The sequence below is a fragment of the Mirounga angustirostris genome, unplaced genomic scaffold, assembly GCF_029215605.1.
Source record: "Mirounga angustirostris isolate CCGP_5_RB_7025 unplaced genomic scaffold, mMirAng1.0.hap1 SCAF_14, whole genome shotgun sequence".
Taxonomy (NCBI): domain Eukaryota; kingdom Metazoa; phylum Chordata; class Mammalia; order Carnivora; family Phocidae; genus Mirounga; species Mirounga angustirostris.
Window position 1 is genome coordinate 61,670,633 of NW_026991722.1, and position 18,268 is coordinate 61,688,900.

At 47.6% G+C, this 18,268-nt stretch overlaps 1 protein-coding gene and 1 long non-coding RNA gene across 3 annotated transcripts in view; one reads left to right on the forward strand and one right to left on the reverse strand.

The window, feature by feature from the left end:
- The first annotated feature begins 252 nt into the window (after positions 1–252).
- LOC123852783 (uncharacterized) lies at positions 253–11,132 on the forward strand. Of its 2 annotated transcripts, none has more exons than XR_010407342.1 (4): positions 253–485; positions 3,500–3,641; positions 5,246–5,999; positions 7,391–11,132. It is a non-coding gene; the product is annotated as an uncharacterized LOC123852783 (long non-coding RNA). The 2 variants fall into 2 exon arrangements; XR_006793006.3 differs by having other exon boundaries at positions 7,394–11,132.
- Positions 11,133–12,200: 1,068 nt separating this feature from the next.
- IMPA2 (inositol monophosphatase 2) overlaps positions 12,201–18,268 on the reverse strand; it is a 44,485-nt gene continuing 38,417 nt past the window's right edge. Inside the window, exons 6-8 of the mRNA XM_045887097.3 lie at positions 14,754–14,862; positions 13,863–14,014; positions 12,201–12,748 (exon numbers count right to left, since the gene is read on the reverse strand). Coding sequence (XP_045743053.1) covers positions 12,633–12,748; positions 13,863–14,014; positions 14,754–14,862 — 377 coding nt within the window. The 3' untranslated portion in view covers positions 12,201–12,632. The remainder of the gene's footprint in view (positions 12,749–13,862; positions 14,015–14,753; positions 14,863–18,268) is intronic.

Genomic DNA, 18,268 nt, shown 5'->3' on the forward strand with positions numbered 1-18,268 from the left:
CGGGCGGGGGAGGGCCGGGAGCCGCGGGGGAGGGCCGGGAGCCGCGGGGGAGGGCCAGGCGCGGGCGGGGGAGGGCCGGGAGCCACGGGGGAGGGCCAGGCGCGGGCGGGGGAGGGCCGGGAGCCGCGGGGGAGGGGGAGGGCCAGGCGCAGGCGACGGCCCCGTTTCGGGTGAAGCTCAGCCACAGAACTCCGCACACTTCCAGATCTTCGTCTTCCCACGTCCTTTACAGGAGGCCTTTAGGAGGTGACAGAGTGCCCCCCCCCCCCCCGCCATGTCTTTACCAGCGGTAAGGGAAGGTCAAAGCCGCTGAGAGGGAAGCCTTTGGCTCCTGCAAGTCTGTCTGCTCTTGTGGTGCGTCTGTCGGATGCAGCCATGTGCGCGCAGGTTCACATACTCTGCCCGACCCCGGGAGCAGCCCAGGTTAACCTGTTTCACTCGGAGGCCCAGAGAGGCTCCACGGGTAGCTCGGGATCGCCCAGCTGGTGAGTGGCGCCCACGGGCACGGCCCCCGCACGTCCCACCATCCACTGGGAACGCAAAGGGTTGGTGCAGAGGGCCTGCTGCTTCTGGAAATCATCCGGACTTTGAGGCCACTGATTTGGTTCTTTGCTTATGCTTTTAAAAGTCTGTTCTAAGGGCGCCTTGGATGGCTCCGTAGTTAAGCCTCTGACTCTTGATTTCGGCTCAGGTCATGATCTCGGGCTTGTGGGATCCAGCACCCCCCGCCAACCCCCCCAGCGCTGCTGAGCGTGGAGCCTGCTTGGGATTCTCTCTCCCTCTCCTTCTGCCCTCCCCCCAGGCACTCTCTCTCTCTTAAAAAAAAAAAAAAAGGTCTGATCTATTTTTATAGCTTGCCTCCATGGAAAAAAGCATGATGATTAAAGCGTGTTGCATATTTTAATGTGGTTACTACTGAGGAAAGCAAGGGGAGGTATTTTCTGAGATTGCCTAAAGTCTTGAGTGCAGAATGATTATAGAACTGATTGTGAATGGCTTAACAAGTCAGGCAAAGCCTGTGTAAGCTATGGTGTAATCTGACTAAATATTTCTAGCTTCCTCCAATACCTGAACCATTCCATTTGGCTGTGAAAGATACCATGATCCCTTTCACTCTTGAATATTCAATAGTAAAAAAAAAAAAAAATCACCTAGCATTTCACAGCTCTGGATACCGCCACATATTGTCCTGTGACATCTTCTCAATAGCCCTGGGAGAGGGGTTGGACAGGTTCCACGTTCCACCAAAGACCGAGAGAGGGCAAGGGACTTCAAGGTTACACAGCTACTTTAGTGTGAACTTGGGACCAGAATCTGTTTTCTGACTCCTGGTTTGGATAGTGACATTCAGTGATGTGCTAAGACAAATGTTCTCCCTTTTATTTTGGGCTAGATCATCAAAGAGTAGGTGAACAGTATTTTGCAAGGAAGTCAATGATAGGGTGAGCAGTTTGGTTGACTCTGAAGATCATAAAAGTGGGCAGCTTGTTTGAGCTCGTTTGGCTTCTGGGAGGCTTGTCGGGGCAGCGGCACTCGGGCGTCAAGTTCCACGGTGGGCTGTGCTCTGTGCCCCAGCCTGGCCTCTGGCTTCAGGGTCTCAGGCACCTCCCTGTTCTCCAGGGGGTCTCTCCGCTTCTCTGGAAGAGGCAGTGACAATGTTCATGCCAAAAGCTTCCCAAAGCCAGCTCGGGACTCTGAGCAAGTGCAGAGCGCAGAAGTAAACACAGGTGGAGACACCCATTTAGGCCGCTCGTAGGGTGCTCTCTCAAAGGCTTTTCCTGTGGGGAGTTATTTCTTTGAAGAAATCTTCCATTAGACACTGAAGAACTAAAAGGCATCATGTGATTAATAATTGTTACACCTCGAAATGCATGAAGAAAGTAAGGAATTTCTTGTGTGTCTGCATTTTTACTCAGAACTGTTTGAGTATATCCTGAGCAAATAAAATTTTGCAAATCTAAGCCTAAGAAGATCATCAACAATTTGGTGAGACATGAGCATATATTTTATTTTATTTATTTTTTATTTTATTATTATTTTTTTTAAGATTTTATTTATTTATTTGAGAGAGAGAGTGAGAGAGAGAGCACAAGAGGGGGGAGCAGGAGAGGGAGAAGCAAACTCCCTGCCGAGCAGGTAGCCCGATGCGGGACTCGATCCCGGGACTCCAGGATCATGACCTGGGCCGAAGGCAGTCGCTTAACCAACTGAGCCACCCAGGCGCCCCGTGAGCATATATTTTAAACATTCATTCAAAAAAGCCATACCATTTATTAGAAAGTCCCATTCAACAAAGTCATAAAATGGCAAATCGGGCTGTTTCCAGAGAGGAAAGAAAACCCAGCCTCCTCAAAGATGACTGTCATTGTGATTCAGGAACTAGTCAGGAGCACAGAGCATTAGAGCAGTTCTGGGTTTTCTCGAGGGTGGTCAGACTTGGAGTAGGCTCCGTATCCTCAAAGACACGACTATTACAAAAGGTAATTAAGATACGGTGCTCACAAGAATGTGAACCTATGGAAATATACAAAGAACCCAGAGTTGCTTAAAAACAAAATGTATTTGCTATTCGAGCTGGATAATACACACCTCTTCTCCATTCCTGCTGGGAACTTTGGCGAGGTGTGGTCTTTACTAGTTCATAGGCTGAGGGAACAGAATCTAGAAAAAGCCTTGGAGAACTGTAATGCACAAATGTTAGGTATCAAGTGGGGCCTCGGTTTCTTTCCGTGGTTTGCCCAAGGTCGCATGGCTAGTTGGTATAGAGCCAGGAGTTGAATACAGAACCAGTTCTGATCCTTGTCCAGTGTGCTACTCACACTTCTGTACGCTTCCCCTTGAATCTTAAGCATTAAAAAGTTATGCTCAGTAACCCACATCAGTGTTTTCAGAGTCACAGATGTATGCCTAAAAGATACTAATTTATGTTCGGAATGACCTTACCATAATATTAAATTACCTTAATAGTTTGGTATTGCTTTTAAGTTTCTCTTTCTTCCTTCCAATACATGTGGGTTTTGAGGAAGGCTCTCTTCTACTACTATCTTTGTATCATAAGTAGGTTCCCTCGAGGCAGTATAAAAACGGATAAAGGTTGTCTGTGTATACATGTAAATAACCTACAGATTAGGAGACTGATACTTAGGGAAAATTTTTTTGAAATGATCACTGTCAGGGTACAAGACGTCTCTCCAACAGCGCATGTGCTGAGCCCAGGTGATAAAACAGTGGTCTGAACACCAACAGCTGCTCTCAGAGCCCAGCGGTTTCCAGGAAGCTTGGAGAACCAAGAGGGCAGGTGTGTTGTGCGTGCTCTTATTAACCACGGCCTCCACGTGTATTTAGTATGGACACGGTCACTGCAAGGATGGTGGGACAGCTGTACTTGGAGCATGCCCCTAATGTAATAATGCCATTTATTTTTACCTTTGGCGTTTTTGTATGAAGCAATGACTCACATCCGTATCTGAAGCCTACTGAACTCTTCGCCTTTCTCCAGGTTCTTCGTTAGGCAATGGAAACACATCCCAACTCTGGCAGCCCCAAAGTTTGCGTCTTTGGTATTTCACGTGCAAGTCATTAAGTGTCTGCTCAACACGGAGGACAGAAGCCTGTCGTGATGACAGCAGGGGCGGTTCATGGTGAGAGACACATTTTAGGGAGGGGACTCATTAACGCAATTTAAAAAAGTGACCCTAATCTTCTCTAATGGAAAACTTAGTAAGTTAGCTACACAACTTAGAAAATTAAGTTTACAAAGGGTCTCATTTGCTTACATAACTATTTTTAGTAAGAATGTGAAGGCTCCCCTCTGGGCTCTGAAGTTCCCTGGAGCCCGGTCCTGCTCGTCCCCCCGCCAGATCTGCATGGCCTGCTCCCTTTAGCTGGAGTAGCTTGTTTCCATTTATGTCAGTAATCGTTTTTGTTTTTAAGATTTATTTGAGGGGCGCCTGGGTGGCTCAGTTGGTTAAGCGACTGCCTTCAGCTCAGGTCATGATCCCAGGGTTCTGGGATCGAGCCCCGCATCGGGCTCCCTGCTCTGCGGGGAGCCTGCTTCTCCCTCTCCCACTCCCCCTGCTTGTGTTCCCTCTCTCGCTGTGTCTCTCTCTGTCAAATAAACAAATAAAATCTTTAAAAAAAAAAAAAAAGATTTATTTGAGAGAGAGAGTGAGACAGCATGCAGAGGAAGAGGGAGAGAAGCAGATTCCCCGCTGAGCGTGGAGCCTGATGCAGGGCTCCATCCCATGACCCTGAGATCATGGCCTGAGTGAAAAATCAAGAGTTGGATCCTTAGCCAACCGAGCCACCCAGGCACCCCTATGTCACTAATCTTTAAAATGTATTAAAACTAAAGTCATTCAGAAAACCTTCGTTGAGTGCTTACATATTTCAGTTGCTCCAAATTAACTTGAACAAAGAACATTTTAATGATATGAAAGATCTGGGTGTGGGGGTGCTTGCTGGAGGAATGGTGTGCCTCTCCTGGGGTTCAGCAAGAGGCTGGATGCTGGTCAACAGGGCATGCAGGACACTCGAGACTCCCAGGGGTGGCAGAAGCTTCAAGTAGTTAAGGCCCTTGGCCCTGAAGTTCTATGGCCCTGTATGCCATGTGCCAACTTCCTGCAGGTATCAAAATGGGGGGCCTCCCCTGCACATTAGACTCCTTAGTCCCAAAGGAGATCCCAGTCCTCACATCTGAGCCCTTGAACTGTGCACCTTTTGGGGGTTCATCTGATCACCCCATTCAGATCAGAAAAAGAAACTCCTTTTTGATAGCAAATTTACCAATTAATAACCCAAGGGGATGTGGTGGTAGGCATCTGGGTAACTGACTCCCAAAGGGACTAATCCTCTGGGGAAGTTCACTGGGGGCTCTACTCTTTGCATTGAGCAGGGGGCCTGCATGCAGCTTGCGTGTGAGAGGAGAGGCGGGTGGTGTGGGGGAGTTAGCAGTGAAGGGTCCACCAGTGTCCAGAGAGGAGACACCTTGGGGGTCAGCCTGGGGCGTGCCGAGGACTCCTCACAGGTATGGCCCGATGAAAGTGGCCGGGGTTATTGTACAGGCAACCTCTGAATTTGAGGAGCCAGAGACAGCAGATGCCACGGAGGCTCCCAAACACTCCATATTTGTTGGCATTGATGGTAAATTAGGAACATGAGGGAAAAAGGGCAGGTTGCAGTTTTCTCCATCTTAGCCTGACTTTCTATCTTTTTTGTTTGTTTGTTTGTTTGTTTGTTTTTAAAGTAGGCTCCAGGCCCAGCATGGAGCCCAACCTGGGGCTTGAACTCAGGAGCCTGAGATCAAGAGCCAGACGCTTAACCAACTGAGCCACCCAGGGGCCCCTGACTTTCCCAATTCTTAAACTTCAGAAAGGATACCTGGCTAGTCAGCGAACATCCTTTATGTAATTCCATCTCCTACAGAGGGAAAAAATAAAGCCCAGAAAGTACAATTTCTCCTCATTAAATAAATGGATCACAGAAGCAATCTAATTTCTCAGAGATTTGTTTTTGAGTTATTCATGTTTCTTCAGTTTGTCCCATGTCTTGGATTTCATATACTAACATGTGTTAGGTTAATGAAACAAGGAGGCCATCAGACCGACAGGGCTCTAAACCAACCCAAACCATCTAAGCCTGTAAATGCCTCAAGGTTACAAAAGTGAAACCTAAGGACCACCAATCCCAAGCAGCCAGCTAGGACTCATGCTCTATTTCCTCACTTTACTTCTGCCTTTTCTCTATAAAAGTTTCCCCCCAACTCCTGTCAGTGGATCTCTCTTAACTACCTCCAGTTTGGCACTGCCTGGTTGGAAGCCATTTTTGCTCAAACTAAAATGTTAACATGCCTCAGTTGATCTTTCAACAGTTTTGGTGTATATGAAGGTGAACCACCTCCCCCCACCCCCATGGCCCCCAGGAGCAAGGAGCAACCAGGGGCAGATACCTGCTGAGCCCAGTGGGCTCACTGCTTTTCTCACTGCATCTGGATGCTGCGGGTAAGAACTGAGCTCTGCAGTTTCCACATTTAAAAGAGCTCTCTGAGTTTACTTGAGGATTTCTTTTGGTCCTTGAGGTCCAGGGCCAGACTAGGTCCAACTTAAGCTGGACTGGACCAAGTGAGGCCTCAGGGAATAAACGGGGGGGGGGGGGGGGGGGTTGGGCAGGGAATCGGGGTAGAAAATGGGTTCCTTTGAGTCCAAACAATCTGGGACTCCTCCATCTGGGACCCTGGCTAACTATACATACCCAGGATCCTCTTGCATTATGGTGGTCAAATTGGGAACTTATAACCTAGATGAGCTTATCCATTTATGAAATGCTCTAGAGAAAAGAAAGTTCCGAATTTCCCCAAAACAAAGGAATGCATTTTTTATTGATATGCAGAAGCTTCTAAGAAACTGAATGAATCAAAAAATGTTTCTTTAAAAGATTCTGTACAAAAGGCAAATGAAAAGCTTATACAACAATGGTGGTGAATCTAAAAAGAAGTATACACTAACTTGTCTGAGTGCTCCTTCCCTGTACCCTCCTCTCCCCAAATATTCTGAATCTGTGGGTCCCTTCACTCCATTGCCTTTGCACTCTGAAGATGAGCTAGAGGTTAAACCAATGCCTTTTAAAGTGAGGTCATCTGCAGAGCCTGGAATACCAGATGTAACCACCTTTCTCCATGGTCAAAGGCTGAAGCTTCAAAGATTCTCCAAACACTAAAGGGAGTCCTTGAAAATTTTATGAGTAATTTATAATTTTTTTAAAAAGATTTTATGTAATCTCTACAGCCAACACGGGGCTGGAACTCACCACCCCAAGAATAAGAGTTGTATGCTCTACCAACTGAACCAGCCCCTAAATGTCTGCCTTCATTATAAACAAGGGCATTGGAAAAAGGAAGGCCTGCTGCCAAACCTATCGTTTTATAGACCTCTACCTATTAATTCACACTATTTTTCCATCAGGGGAGGGCTTAAAAAATTTAATTATCAAAATAATAAGCATTGATGGAGTTCCAAGGGATTCTCCAGGAAACTGCTCCCCATGATACCTCTAAACGAGCAAGGGGAAATGAAGAAAAAATCAATGGAGAATCCTACACAGTATTGGTGGGTCTGCATAAGCTTTATCAACAATAAATCCCACTTTCATAAAATAGCCAATCCCTCAGAGTAAAGAAAATACTTCTGTAGTAAGGGTTTCTCACCAAATCAAAGGGTACCTGTATCTAACCCAGTCCAGATGATATTAGGGCCATTTCCAGGAAACCATACTTTCCTTTTGTGTGGCACTGACCCCGTAAACCTGTTAGGAGAAGATTGGCCTTCTGAACTGAGGAGTCATATACAATTTAACTAGGAGGAAAAATGACCTGAGCTGCTCTCCTCTCTCCAAGCAGGACTTGATGAAATGGAGACCGGAAAGTGTGAAAGTCCCGATCTCTCAGAAGTGCCTGAATGCCTATGGGCTTCTTCCTCAACCAACAAAGGCAAAATTAAGAGTGCTGAACCCATAGAAATCCAAATAGATCATTCCAAACCTCTGCCTAAATTGTCTCAATATTCATCAAGACCAGAATCTCCTGAAGAGCTCTCACCGACTACAGAAGACTTAACTAAGGACTCCAAATCCCATGCACTAGTCCCTGTAATGCTCCAATCTTCCCATTAAAAGACCAAATGGACAAGGTGTGTCCAGGATCTGCATGCAATCAATAAAATTGTGATCTGAAGGTTCCCGTCGTTCCAAATCTCAACACCTTGTTATCTAATGTGAAGTGGATCACAGTGGTGGGTCTTTGCTCTGCTTTCTTCAGCATCCCAGTTGACAGCAAGAATCAATATTTATTCATCTTTACTTGGAAAAACCAACAATATACCTGGATGATAACGCCACAAGGGGTCACTGAAGCCCCATTCTGTTTGTCCTGGGTTTTATATCAAGATCTTACAGTTCCTCAAGAATGCTATATTCATCAGTATGTAGATGCCTTATTGCTATGCTTCCCTCTAAGGGAAGACTCAGAAATAGATTCAGTTTAACTATTACAGCAATGAGCTTGTAAAGGCTGTAAAGCTTCCAAGGAAAAAGTCCAATTCTCAAAAGAGAAGGTCCGCTATCTAAGACATGATTTGAATGCAGAAGGCATTTTCCTCTCACCTAAAAGAATAAAGACCACCCAAAACTTCCCCAGAACTACAACTAATAACAATTTCCTGAACTTGCAGGGTATTGTAGGTCTCGGGTTCCACATTTTTCTCTGATTGCATCGCCTCTGTATGAGCTTACAAGGAACTCAATTCCAGAGCCCTTATCCTCGGAAGCTAATCATGAACAAGCCTTTTTTTTTTTTTTTTAAAGATTTTATTTTATTTATTTGAGAGAGAGAGAATGAGAGACAGAGAGCATGAGAGGGAGGAGGGTCAGAGGGAGAAGCAGACTCCCTGCCGAGCAGGGAGCCCGATGCGGGACTCGATCCTGGGACTCCAGGATCATGACCTGAGCCGAAGGCAGTCGCTTAACCAACTGAGCCACCCAGGCGCCCCCATGAACAAGCCTTTAGCCAACTAAAATTAGCCCTGCAACAAACTCTGGCCCTAGGGCTCCCAAATTATACTAAACCTTTCACCTTATTTGTCCATGAGAGCAATAACCAGGCTCTAGGAATTCTAACCCAAGAGCATGGAGGAAAACACAGATCTACTGCTGACCACAGCTTACAGGTAGACCCAGGAACCAGAGGACATCCAAGCAGTAGCCACAGCGTCTCAACTGGGGGGGGGGGATCCTCAGCTGAACCGGTGTTAGAACATGACCTAATATTACAAGTACCTCAGGCTGGTCAGAGTCTATTACACTGCGATCAGATTCAACATTTTCAGCAAGTAGATGAACGTCTTGTGAGAGTCTTCTCCTTTCACCTTCGAACCTCCTTCTATTGTGCTGCAAGTCACTCAAGCCTGCTGCCCTGGCCCAGTGATGGTATGGATCTGCGTAAACGTGTAGATGTGGTATCACGGTTCTTGACCCTTCGCATGACTTACAGGACAAATCATTAGAAATCCCAGATTTGATACTCTTGGTCAATGGGTCCTATGCTAAGAATGCAGGAGGGCAGTATCAAGCAGGAACAGCGGAGTTACATGCCCTCACGTGTTAGCCACCCAAGGATACCTCGAGCACATATGCCTTTGGGTGGTCTTTGCCTTTGCTCCATGATGGAAACAGAAAGTTCCTCACTTCTGGAAAACTGGACTTGGAGTAAATGAACTGCTCTCTGCCATTCTATCCCCTGACTGAATTGGAAGGATTAAAAACGAAGTTCATACTAGAAGACAGAACCTGAGTATCAGGGAAATGCTCTAGCAGACTTCGATGTGAAATCAGCCAGCACTAAAACTGTTCCAATATACAACTTGAATGAACTCCTAAGACCGAGTCTAACCAAATTATTTATGATAATCTATATAAAAGACAAAATCAGGCACTTGAGCTGGAACGACAAATGTTGAGACCAAGCGTGCAAATTTAATATTAGATGAGGATATGCTGAGGGCCTGGATGGGCTCCTGGTTCTTCCCGAGTCCTTAAAACTGCCATTACTAGAAGTGCTACCTTCTGCAACTCAATGTGGCACAGAAGAAAATGACCTAAATTATGAAAAGTATTGGTGGGAGACCGCTCCAAGGTCGCAATGTCTGATTGATCAAACCCCTAACCCTGGGAAGACCATTAAGATGGCCCATTAGATGGAGCATTCTACCATCTTTGGGGCCATCTGAACACTTACAAATGGATTTCATTCAATTGCTCCCACAATGGGTTATCAATATGTCCTTGTCATTGTTTGCATTTTCTCAGGACAGACTGAAACCTTGCAGAAGGGCTGATGCCATCACCACGGCTAAGAAACGCTTAGAAAAGACAATTTTCTTTATGGGGTATCCCCAGAGAGACCTCCAGTGATGGGGAACTCATTTCATTGGGCAAATAAACAAATAGGGTGCTGCTAACGCAATGGCCTGACTACTGTCCTTACCATTCTCAGTCATCCAGTAAAGTCGAATGGACACATGGTAACTTAAAACTAAAGCTAGCTAAATTAACAGAATCGACTGGACTGCCCTGGCCAGAAGTTCTACCATTGGTTTTGATGGCAATGAGATCGACACTTACGGGAAAGCACAAATTAACATCTCATAAAATAGTAATAGGAAGACCTATGCCTTTGATGATAGAACCACATGTGTCTCCCGCACTCATAAATTCTGGTATGACTCAGTATTGTAAAGCTTTAATGTATTATGCCAAAGTGTATTTCTACCAGGTAAAGGAAGCTTTTCATGACCCTCCTGCAGATGGTTTAACCTTCCACAACTTAGAACCTGGAGAGTGGGTCGTTTTGGAAACGACACCTAAGAAAGACTTGAATGAACTGCTAAGTAGAAGGGACCATACCAGGTTCTCCTCACTACCCAGATGGCAGCCTAACTTCAGGAACTTGAACCCTGGGTCCACAGCTCATAGTTGAAAGGGCTCCTCCAGACTCTCGGAACTATGTATCAGCCAGAGATGTGAAGTTAAAATTGACCACAGAGGTTCTTCCTCAGAATCATATGACGCTTGGGGTGGACAACTCTCCCAAGATCATGGATCCAAATCTTCATCTCCAGCATGAAACCTTTATCCCTTTTGCCTATTGGCTATCTGCCTTTTCTATTAATGTGTGGGAAGACAATACTATAATTAGGATTTCATGAAAACAACAGCTACCGTAGGAAACTAACTGCTGGATTCGTCATGCTAAACCAAAATCAGGACTTGAAGGGCATCCTGAAGGCCACTGTGTGCCTAAATTGTCCTGCAGGTCCGTTTTATAAAGTTAACATACTAAATCTACATACTCTTGTTTCTTGCCTCAATTTAACCCAATCCTGGGATGGGAAAACAGGATTCACTGAATGCATAGACAAAAGATGCTGCAGGACAGCCAGTGTCGGTCAGACCATTTGTAGGCTTGCTGTTAGGCCCGTCCATTTGGGCAGTCTTTCAACATGTGATAATACACTATGTGAGTCTTGGATGAAGAATGCCAACCTCTATACCCGGGAATGGGTCTATGAATGCTAATACTTGAGGGAGCCCTATATGTACCTCCTGGCTACACCTTTACATGCAGAGTTTGGGGCAGTGTCCTGACATCTGGAGGGTGAAAGGACAAAGTGCCCTGGCTGTGTTTACTGTTCCATTGTCCCTTCATAATACCTTGGAAACGCAACAGTGTTCCATTCCCGTGAATTTACCTAAAAGAAGTTTACTGGCAGATGTTAACCCCTCTAGAGGCGCGTCATTTGGAAGGTCCCTTCCTCCTTGGCTTGGAGTTATTACAAGTGAACATTCCATTAGAAACTTACCCTTACCTCTGGCAACCCCCGCTGAGTCTAACAGCCGTCTCTCGCTGCGGTGGTTTTACATAATGGGACTGCTTTAGGTTACTTGTTGGCTGAACAAGGGGGAGTCTGTGCCATGGCAAGTAGCCCGTGCTGTTCCTAGATCAACACCCCTGGTTTTGTAGAAACTCCAACGCAAGAAATGAACTGTTTAAGCTCCTCCTATACAGGTTGATACCTCATCTGATACATCCTCTGATTCATTTGAAACCAACTGGTTTGGTTCACGGCCGGGGGCCAGGGCGAGGAGTTTATTTACTCAGTGTCCTGGTATTTTCCTCCTAATAGGATCACGGTCAGTCCGGTGTGCGTGTTCGCTCAGGTCTCGCACGCTTGCAGCCATCAGCACGCTAGACAGTCGCACTGCGCTCGGGTCCTACGAGGTTTCAAACCAGAGTCAATGGCTGAGTCCCTTACTTTGCTTTCGCCTTTTCTCTATGAAGGTTTTTCCCCAGCTCCCGTGGCCAGAGTGCTTCCGGCCACTTCTGCTTTGGTGCTGCCCGACTGGAGTTGGTTTTGCTCACATAAATTCCTAAAGCTTTCCTATGCCTCACTTTTCTCTGTTAACACACACATGATAATTACTGAAGTCGTGTTCGCAGTGCTTATCAAAGGCAGCAGAGAGCAAACGCTGCCAACTTTGGGCTTTAATATGCAAGCTTTCCCAAAGAGCCTGGATCTCCAGCCATGGGTGCTGTGGGTTGTTTGGGGAAACAGGTGACACACTTACGGAGGGACACAGATAAGCAGCAGAGCGCCATTACTTTGATTTATTGCATTCTGAAGTACCATGGGGGAGGGCCTGAGAACAAGTCCGCTTTATCAGCAGTTCTAAAGCCGCATTACCTGAGATTTACATTCTGGAGGGAAAAAATAGAGACTGAATTTTTAATATGTACATCATCCAAAATTGGGGTTTTGGCCCTGATAGAAGAACTTGTATGAGCCTGATAAAGGCTGTGTGAGATTAAAGAGAGACACCAGCTAAACACTGCATCCCGGTGAAAGACGTGGATTTAACCAGAAAGCCACATACTTTAGCATAACACCTCCCTTTGGGGCTTGTCAGAGACACTTGATGCGTGCAGACCGCTCGAGGCAGCTTCATCCCTCGGGCTCGCCGCCAGCCCCAGCATTCCCGGGAAGGCCCAGTCCGTGGGTCACATTTCTCTGCCTCTCTGCTCCCTTTCACTTCTCATCATCCCGCCCATAGTTAATCGTCTGTAAGGCCTGAGCTATGAGCGTCGCCATTTCTCGGGTGCCCGCAGCAACCACTCTGCAAGACATGAGGTCGAGAGGTCCACCTGAGGACAGAGAGAGAAGAGAGGGCGCCTGAGTTCCTGGAGAAGGCAGAACAGTCCCAAATGAGGACTCGGCACACGCACATTCCAAGGAAAACAAAGGTCCAGGGCCAGGCGCGAGGCAGGACCGAACAGCAAGGTCTGGACGCGGGCCTGACCTGAGCGAGGGTGCGGCCTCTCGGCACCTGCTCTGCTGTCCCAGCAAGACAGCGGTCGAGGCTGTGCTGGGGGAATGCAGGCTCAGGTCCAGCAATTGGGACCGAGGTTCACAGGATCAGTTAGACCAGGACAGGGGAGAGTTCTCAAACGTCTGCTGCATGGGTGGCACCGGGGACCCCATGTGATGGAAGTGCCAACCTACAGGTCTGGGTGGGGCCTGTCTGAGCCGTAACCCAATGCAGGCTGGCTAACGAGTCGTGACTAAAAAGCTAGAGAATGGGATCTAAAAGGATCGACCCAGTCTCAGACCCCTTGTTCCTAAAAGTTAGACTAGGAGGGGTCTGCCTGAAGCTAAGCAGAGTTCCGGGGGCAGAGACACTATGGGATTTGCCCCCAGGGGGTCAGTCACTGGGACATGAGGACCTTGAAGTTGAAGGACAGGTCAGCTTTTGGGGTCCATTCCCCTAAAACCTCACAGGGTGCTGAGCTACAGGGTGTGGGGGTGCTAGCCTCCTCTTCATGGGTTGGCGAGCGTGGGGTCTGGTGGGGTCAGAACGTGCACGCCAGAAAACGGTCAAGTGTACGTGAGTGTGTAGTGGTGGTGCTGCCACCGTGTGGCCTTATCCCGACCCTGGGGTCTCTCTCCCTGCCCCGAGGGGTAGCGTAGCGAAGCACAGAAGCTGAGAAGGCACTGGCCCACTGCTTTTCCAACGTCCTCACATGGTCTCTCACCAACAGATTCGGGGTGGGGGGGGGCATTTGGTCTGGTAGTGTTACTGGCTCTAATCTGGGGGACACTGGGTCTGGTGGCCTCACCTGGTTTAGCCTGGGGATGCTGGGTCTGGTGGTGTGACCACGTCTAGACTGGGAGGACACTGGGTCTGGTGGGACACTGGATCTGGTCTCTGCTGTCATTTCCCTGGGGATGGACAGCGGGCCGAGGGTCAGAGGGGCTCACCTGAAGTGTCCATCACAATGCCACCTGCCTCTCTAATGATGACTGTGGCAGCGGCCAGGTCCCAGCAGTGCAGGCCAAACTGGTAATAGGCATCCGCGGCCCCCGAGGCCAGGTGGCAGAGCGCCAAGGTGGAGCTCCCGATCACTCGGACCCTGGAGGAGAGGGAAGGGGGCAAAGGCTCCCGTGAGTGCCGCTGGGCCCGAGTCGGATGTCTCTTCAATAGCTGACGTCATCCAAAGTCACCCCCTTGCCGGGCATTCCCAGTCATTAAACATGAGCCATGGGGCTTCTCTAATAAGCTCTAGATTCAAGATCTGGGGCGCAGAGCAGCGCCACCCAAGAGAACTTCCTGTGAGGATAGAAACGTTCTGCACGGTGGGAGTTACTGGCCGCCGGTGGCTGCTGGGCACTTGAAATGTGACCACTGCAACTGAAGAACTCAAGTCTTAACTCTACGGCACTTTCCCTTAAATTTAAACTGCCTCGTGGGGCTAGTACCGCATAGACTAGAGAGGGTGGGAGGTGGGAGCAGATTCACTTGGACTTGGATTTACTTTTCCTGAATGTTTGCTGAAGTGATGTCATTTATGAAGGGCTCTAAGCCCACACACGATTCGCTGGTTGGGGGCCTTAAGGTCCGTCACTTGGCTTCTGGAAGCTGCTTGGAAAGGAACAAAGGTCTCCTGCCGGTTCCCTGACAGCTGGCTGCACGAGGTACACCCCGGCCGCTGAAGCGTCATGCGGCTCCCCCGGCATCCACGTGGGGTGCGGGTGGGCCACCTCCCATCACGGGGGATCTCTTCCTCTCTCCCCGGGGAGCTGTGAGCAAGACCGTGTGCTTGGCACTTTCCTCTTTGGCCCCGGGGTGTTCTGGGAACTGAAAAGTCATACCCATGAGCTTTGGCGTGCAGTAACCTCTCCATGTTGCTCAGGAACAATTTCAGAGTGGCAGGGTCACGTTTGGGGCCGATTTCCGTTAGAACCAAGGCCTTGGAGATATCTGCAGTAGAAAGAATGCCCCGTGATCAGGAAAATCAAGTCTCGGTTCTAACTGAATAGTCAGGGTTCCCTCTGAAGCAAACCTCAAGTATCTGCCTCTCCTTCCCATTCACGAAAGTACCATCTGTTGAGAGGTTTACGCCATGAAGTTTTTCTGATAGCTGTGTTGAAACGGAAGGACACGGTGAAGAGCGGTCAACAAAACCCGCACCTGACTATTCCATCCTCACTCCTTTAAGGCTGCTTTCTGTTTCAGATTTCAGAGGGAGCAGATTCTCAGTTCTCTCTCTTTTCAGGGATAGTTAGCATTGAAGAACCTGGAAGAGTCAGGTGGCTAATGAAAATCACCATCATTCAGTCATAAATAAAAGCAAAATGACTCCAAACTGGGACCACCCAATGTTTGAAAGACAAAAAAGAGAAAAAAGCCTCATCAAGTACATCTGCCTTTAAAAACCTTTCTCTAGGGATGTCTGAGTGGTGCCGGTTAAGCTTCTTACTCTTGGTTTTGACTCAGGTCTGATCTTGGTGTTGTGAGATTGAGCCCCATGTCGGGCTCCATGCTCAGTGTGGAGTCTGCTTGGGTTTCTCTCTCCCTCTCCCTCTGCCCCTCTCCGCTCTCTCTCTCTCAAATAAATAAATAAATCTTAAAAACAAACAAACAAACAAACCTTTCTCTAACTGCTACGATAACAAAGATAGAAATACCATCGCTGCGGAGAAAGCAACTTTTAAATAACAACTTTGGAAAGGGAGTTCTCAGGAGTAACCCCACTGGGCGTAAAGAAGGCCAACCCCGTGGCCTATGGCCACCTCGGTGGGGGGAGGGTGGCAGGGAGCTCAGGCCAAGCAGCCGGTTCCAGGGCGGGAGCAGGAAGCTGGCCCAAGGGTGCCAGGGGACGTGCCCGGGCCCCCTTCCCGTGCCTGACTCACGGGTAGGCGGTCACAAGCAGTTTGTCTTTGCTTTGCTATAGGCCCAAACACAACCACATTTAGTCTGTCGTGTCTGGTCAGGTCTTCTGGCTGAGCACAGTCAGCCGCAGCAACGTATTCAGATAACAGAACCAGGCCACTCCACGAACTGGAAGGGAAGCACACTCCGCAAGTTATGTCCCTCAATGGGTCCAATCCTACGTCGACACCTGCAAAGTCTCTCACTGAGGGGCCGGATAACGGTCCTCCTCTCAGAATCTATATCCATTTCCCCTTTTCTTAAATCAGAGGCTCTCATTGTCTACTTTAAACCACTTTGTGAAAATTGCTTGGCTCCACACCAGTTACCTGCCTAGGAGGCAAGGCCTGAATCACTCCCTGCCACACACACCAGCACCAAAGCTGAGCTACTGACGTACCTCCCACGTGTCCAGTGTGCATGCGAGGGGCTCTGGCCACGAGCAGCCGGGATCCCCGGGGACAGGCCACCGCCCAAGCTCCTGATTCTCTCTCTGGGCTGCACACTGAAAACATATTTTCCCAGGGGAGGGAAAGAAGACCTCTGTCGAAGAAAACGACATCAACGGAACTAGGGACAGTAAGTGCTTTAAATAAACAGTCACTGAAGCAATGAGCACTTTCCTTCAAACACTAGCATTAAAGCAACATTGGTAAGAGTCTTCTTGTTCAGGTTGATTTGTTAAATTAGTAGTATTTTAAAAATTTATGAGAGGAATGTTGGAGTTAAGTAGAATTTGGCTGGCTAGTGTAAGAATCTAATCACTAGGGATAACACTTTTGGTGGGGGGGGGAATGAATTCTAAATGATAAATATTTTCTTCTGTTATAAACATTCTCGAAAGATAACATATTGAAATTTGGGGAGTGACTGTTAAATTAAAAAGGACGAGGTGTCCTAGAGGAGGCCAAGGAGGGAAACAGAAGTGAAGCAGCAGGGCATGTTGCCTGATCTTGCTTCTAATTTCCTTATCTAACTTCAAATCTTCCACACCCACCCACATACAAACACTGTACTTTAAAAAGCAATTCATTCTGTTACTTGCTGGTTTGAGAACACATCGTATCAAGTACATCTTTCTCCACCATCCCATACTCGTGAGGGGCTGCATGCTGTTCCACTCAATGGAAGGACTGCCATTGGTTCAGCCACCCCCACAGATAAACATTCTCAACTCCTGTTATTATAAACAATGCCGTCTCTTCTCCTCTGTAGGCTTGCCCACCTATGTTGATAGTGTTTTCAGGATAGAAAGATAGAAGTGGGATTTCTGAGAGTACGCATATTTTAGATTTTGATAATTTTTCTCCAAATTGGCCCCCCCCAGCTGTATCAGTAGACCATTGTCCCCTCCCCACTAAGGTATGATTCTGTACTATTATCAAGACCCTAACAGTATCCCTCACTCTGCAGTATATGCTTCAAGAGTGATTTTCTCAGAAAGCTAAGATCAAGAGAATAATCCCTACATATAAGGCATTTCCTGGCTCCAGGATCTCAGTCACCCTGGGAGGATATTAAGGAAGACATTGACAATTTCCTTCCAGGAACTAGAAAGCCAATTTCGATAGGGAGATAGCACCTACTTTTAATCAGGTTCCTAAGAAGTGACTACTTGGATGTTACCTAGACTTACTGTGATGATCATTTTGCAATATATACACATGTTGAATCATGATGCTGTGCACCTGATACTACACAATCTAGATGGCAACTACACCGCATTACAAAAATGTGACTACTCGTTCAGGCCAAGGCCTAGCCCAGTCTGTCCTTATCAGAGGGCTGGGCTGGCTGCAGGGTGAGGGAAGAGGAAAGTCCCTGGAGGGCCAGCCCAGACAAGTAGATACCCCTACACGCAGGGCTGGTGCAGGAAGAGCAGAGGGTTTCAGACTAAGTGCCCACAAGGCCATTTCACAAAGAGAAACTAAGCAAAGTGTGGACACAGTAGCTCACATTTACCAAGCTCTTGGTCTCTCCAGACAGGCCAGTGCTAAGCACTTTCTACTTACGCCTCCATTCCTCTGCTCCATTTATGATACATTTATGATCCCACTCCTCCTTTGCCTTCACTACTGCACTGCCCTTGTTTCACAGATGGGGAAACCAAGCCTAAAGAAGTGACCTGCACGACCCTCTCCCCTCTCATGCTGTTTCTCTCTCTCTCTATATATCTTAGAGATAAAGGCCCTTAGGTGGTGAGGCCAGACTTAAACTCAAGCTGTCCAGTGATTATGTGAAAGAAAGGATTTCTTCCCATAGTTTTCAAATCTGTGAGGAAATATCTCTGTATCCAGTTCTTCCCTCTCCCACTGCTATGTATCCATTCTTTCTCACTCTGGCTAATATTTTTTCCCAAATGAAATCAAGAACAAGGAAAAAGGAAGCCTGAGTACTGCCACCTACAGGCAAAATGGTCTCTATGGTTTTATTTTGCCGCAGACAAAACAATCTT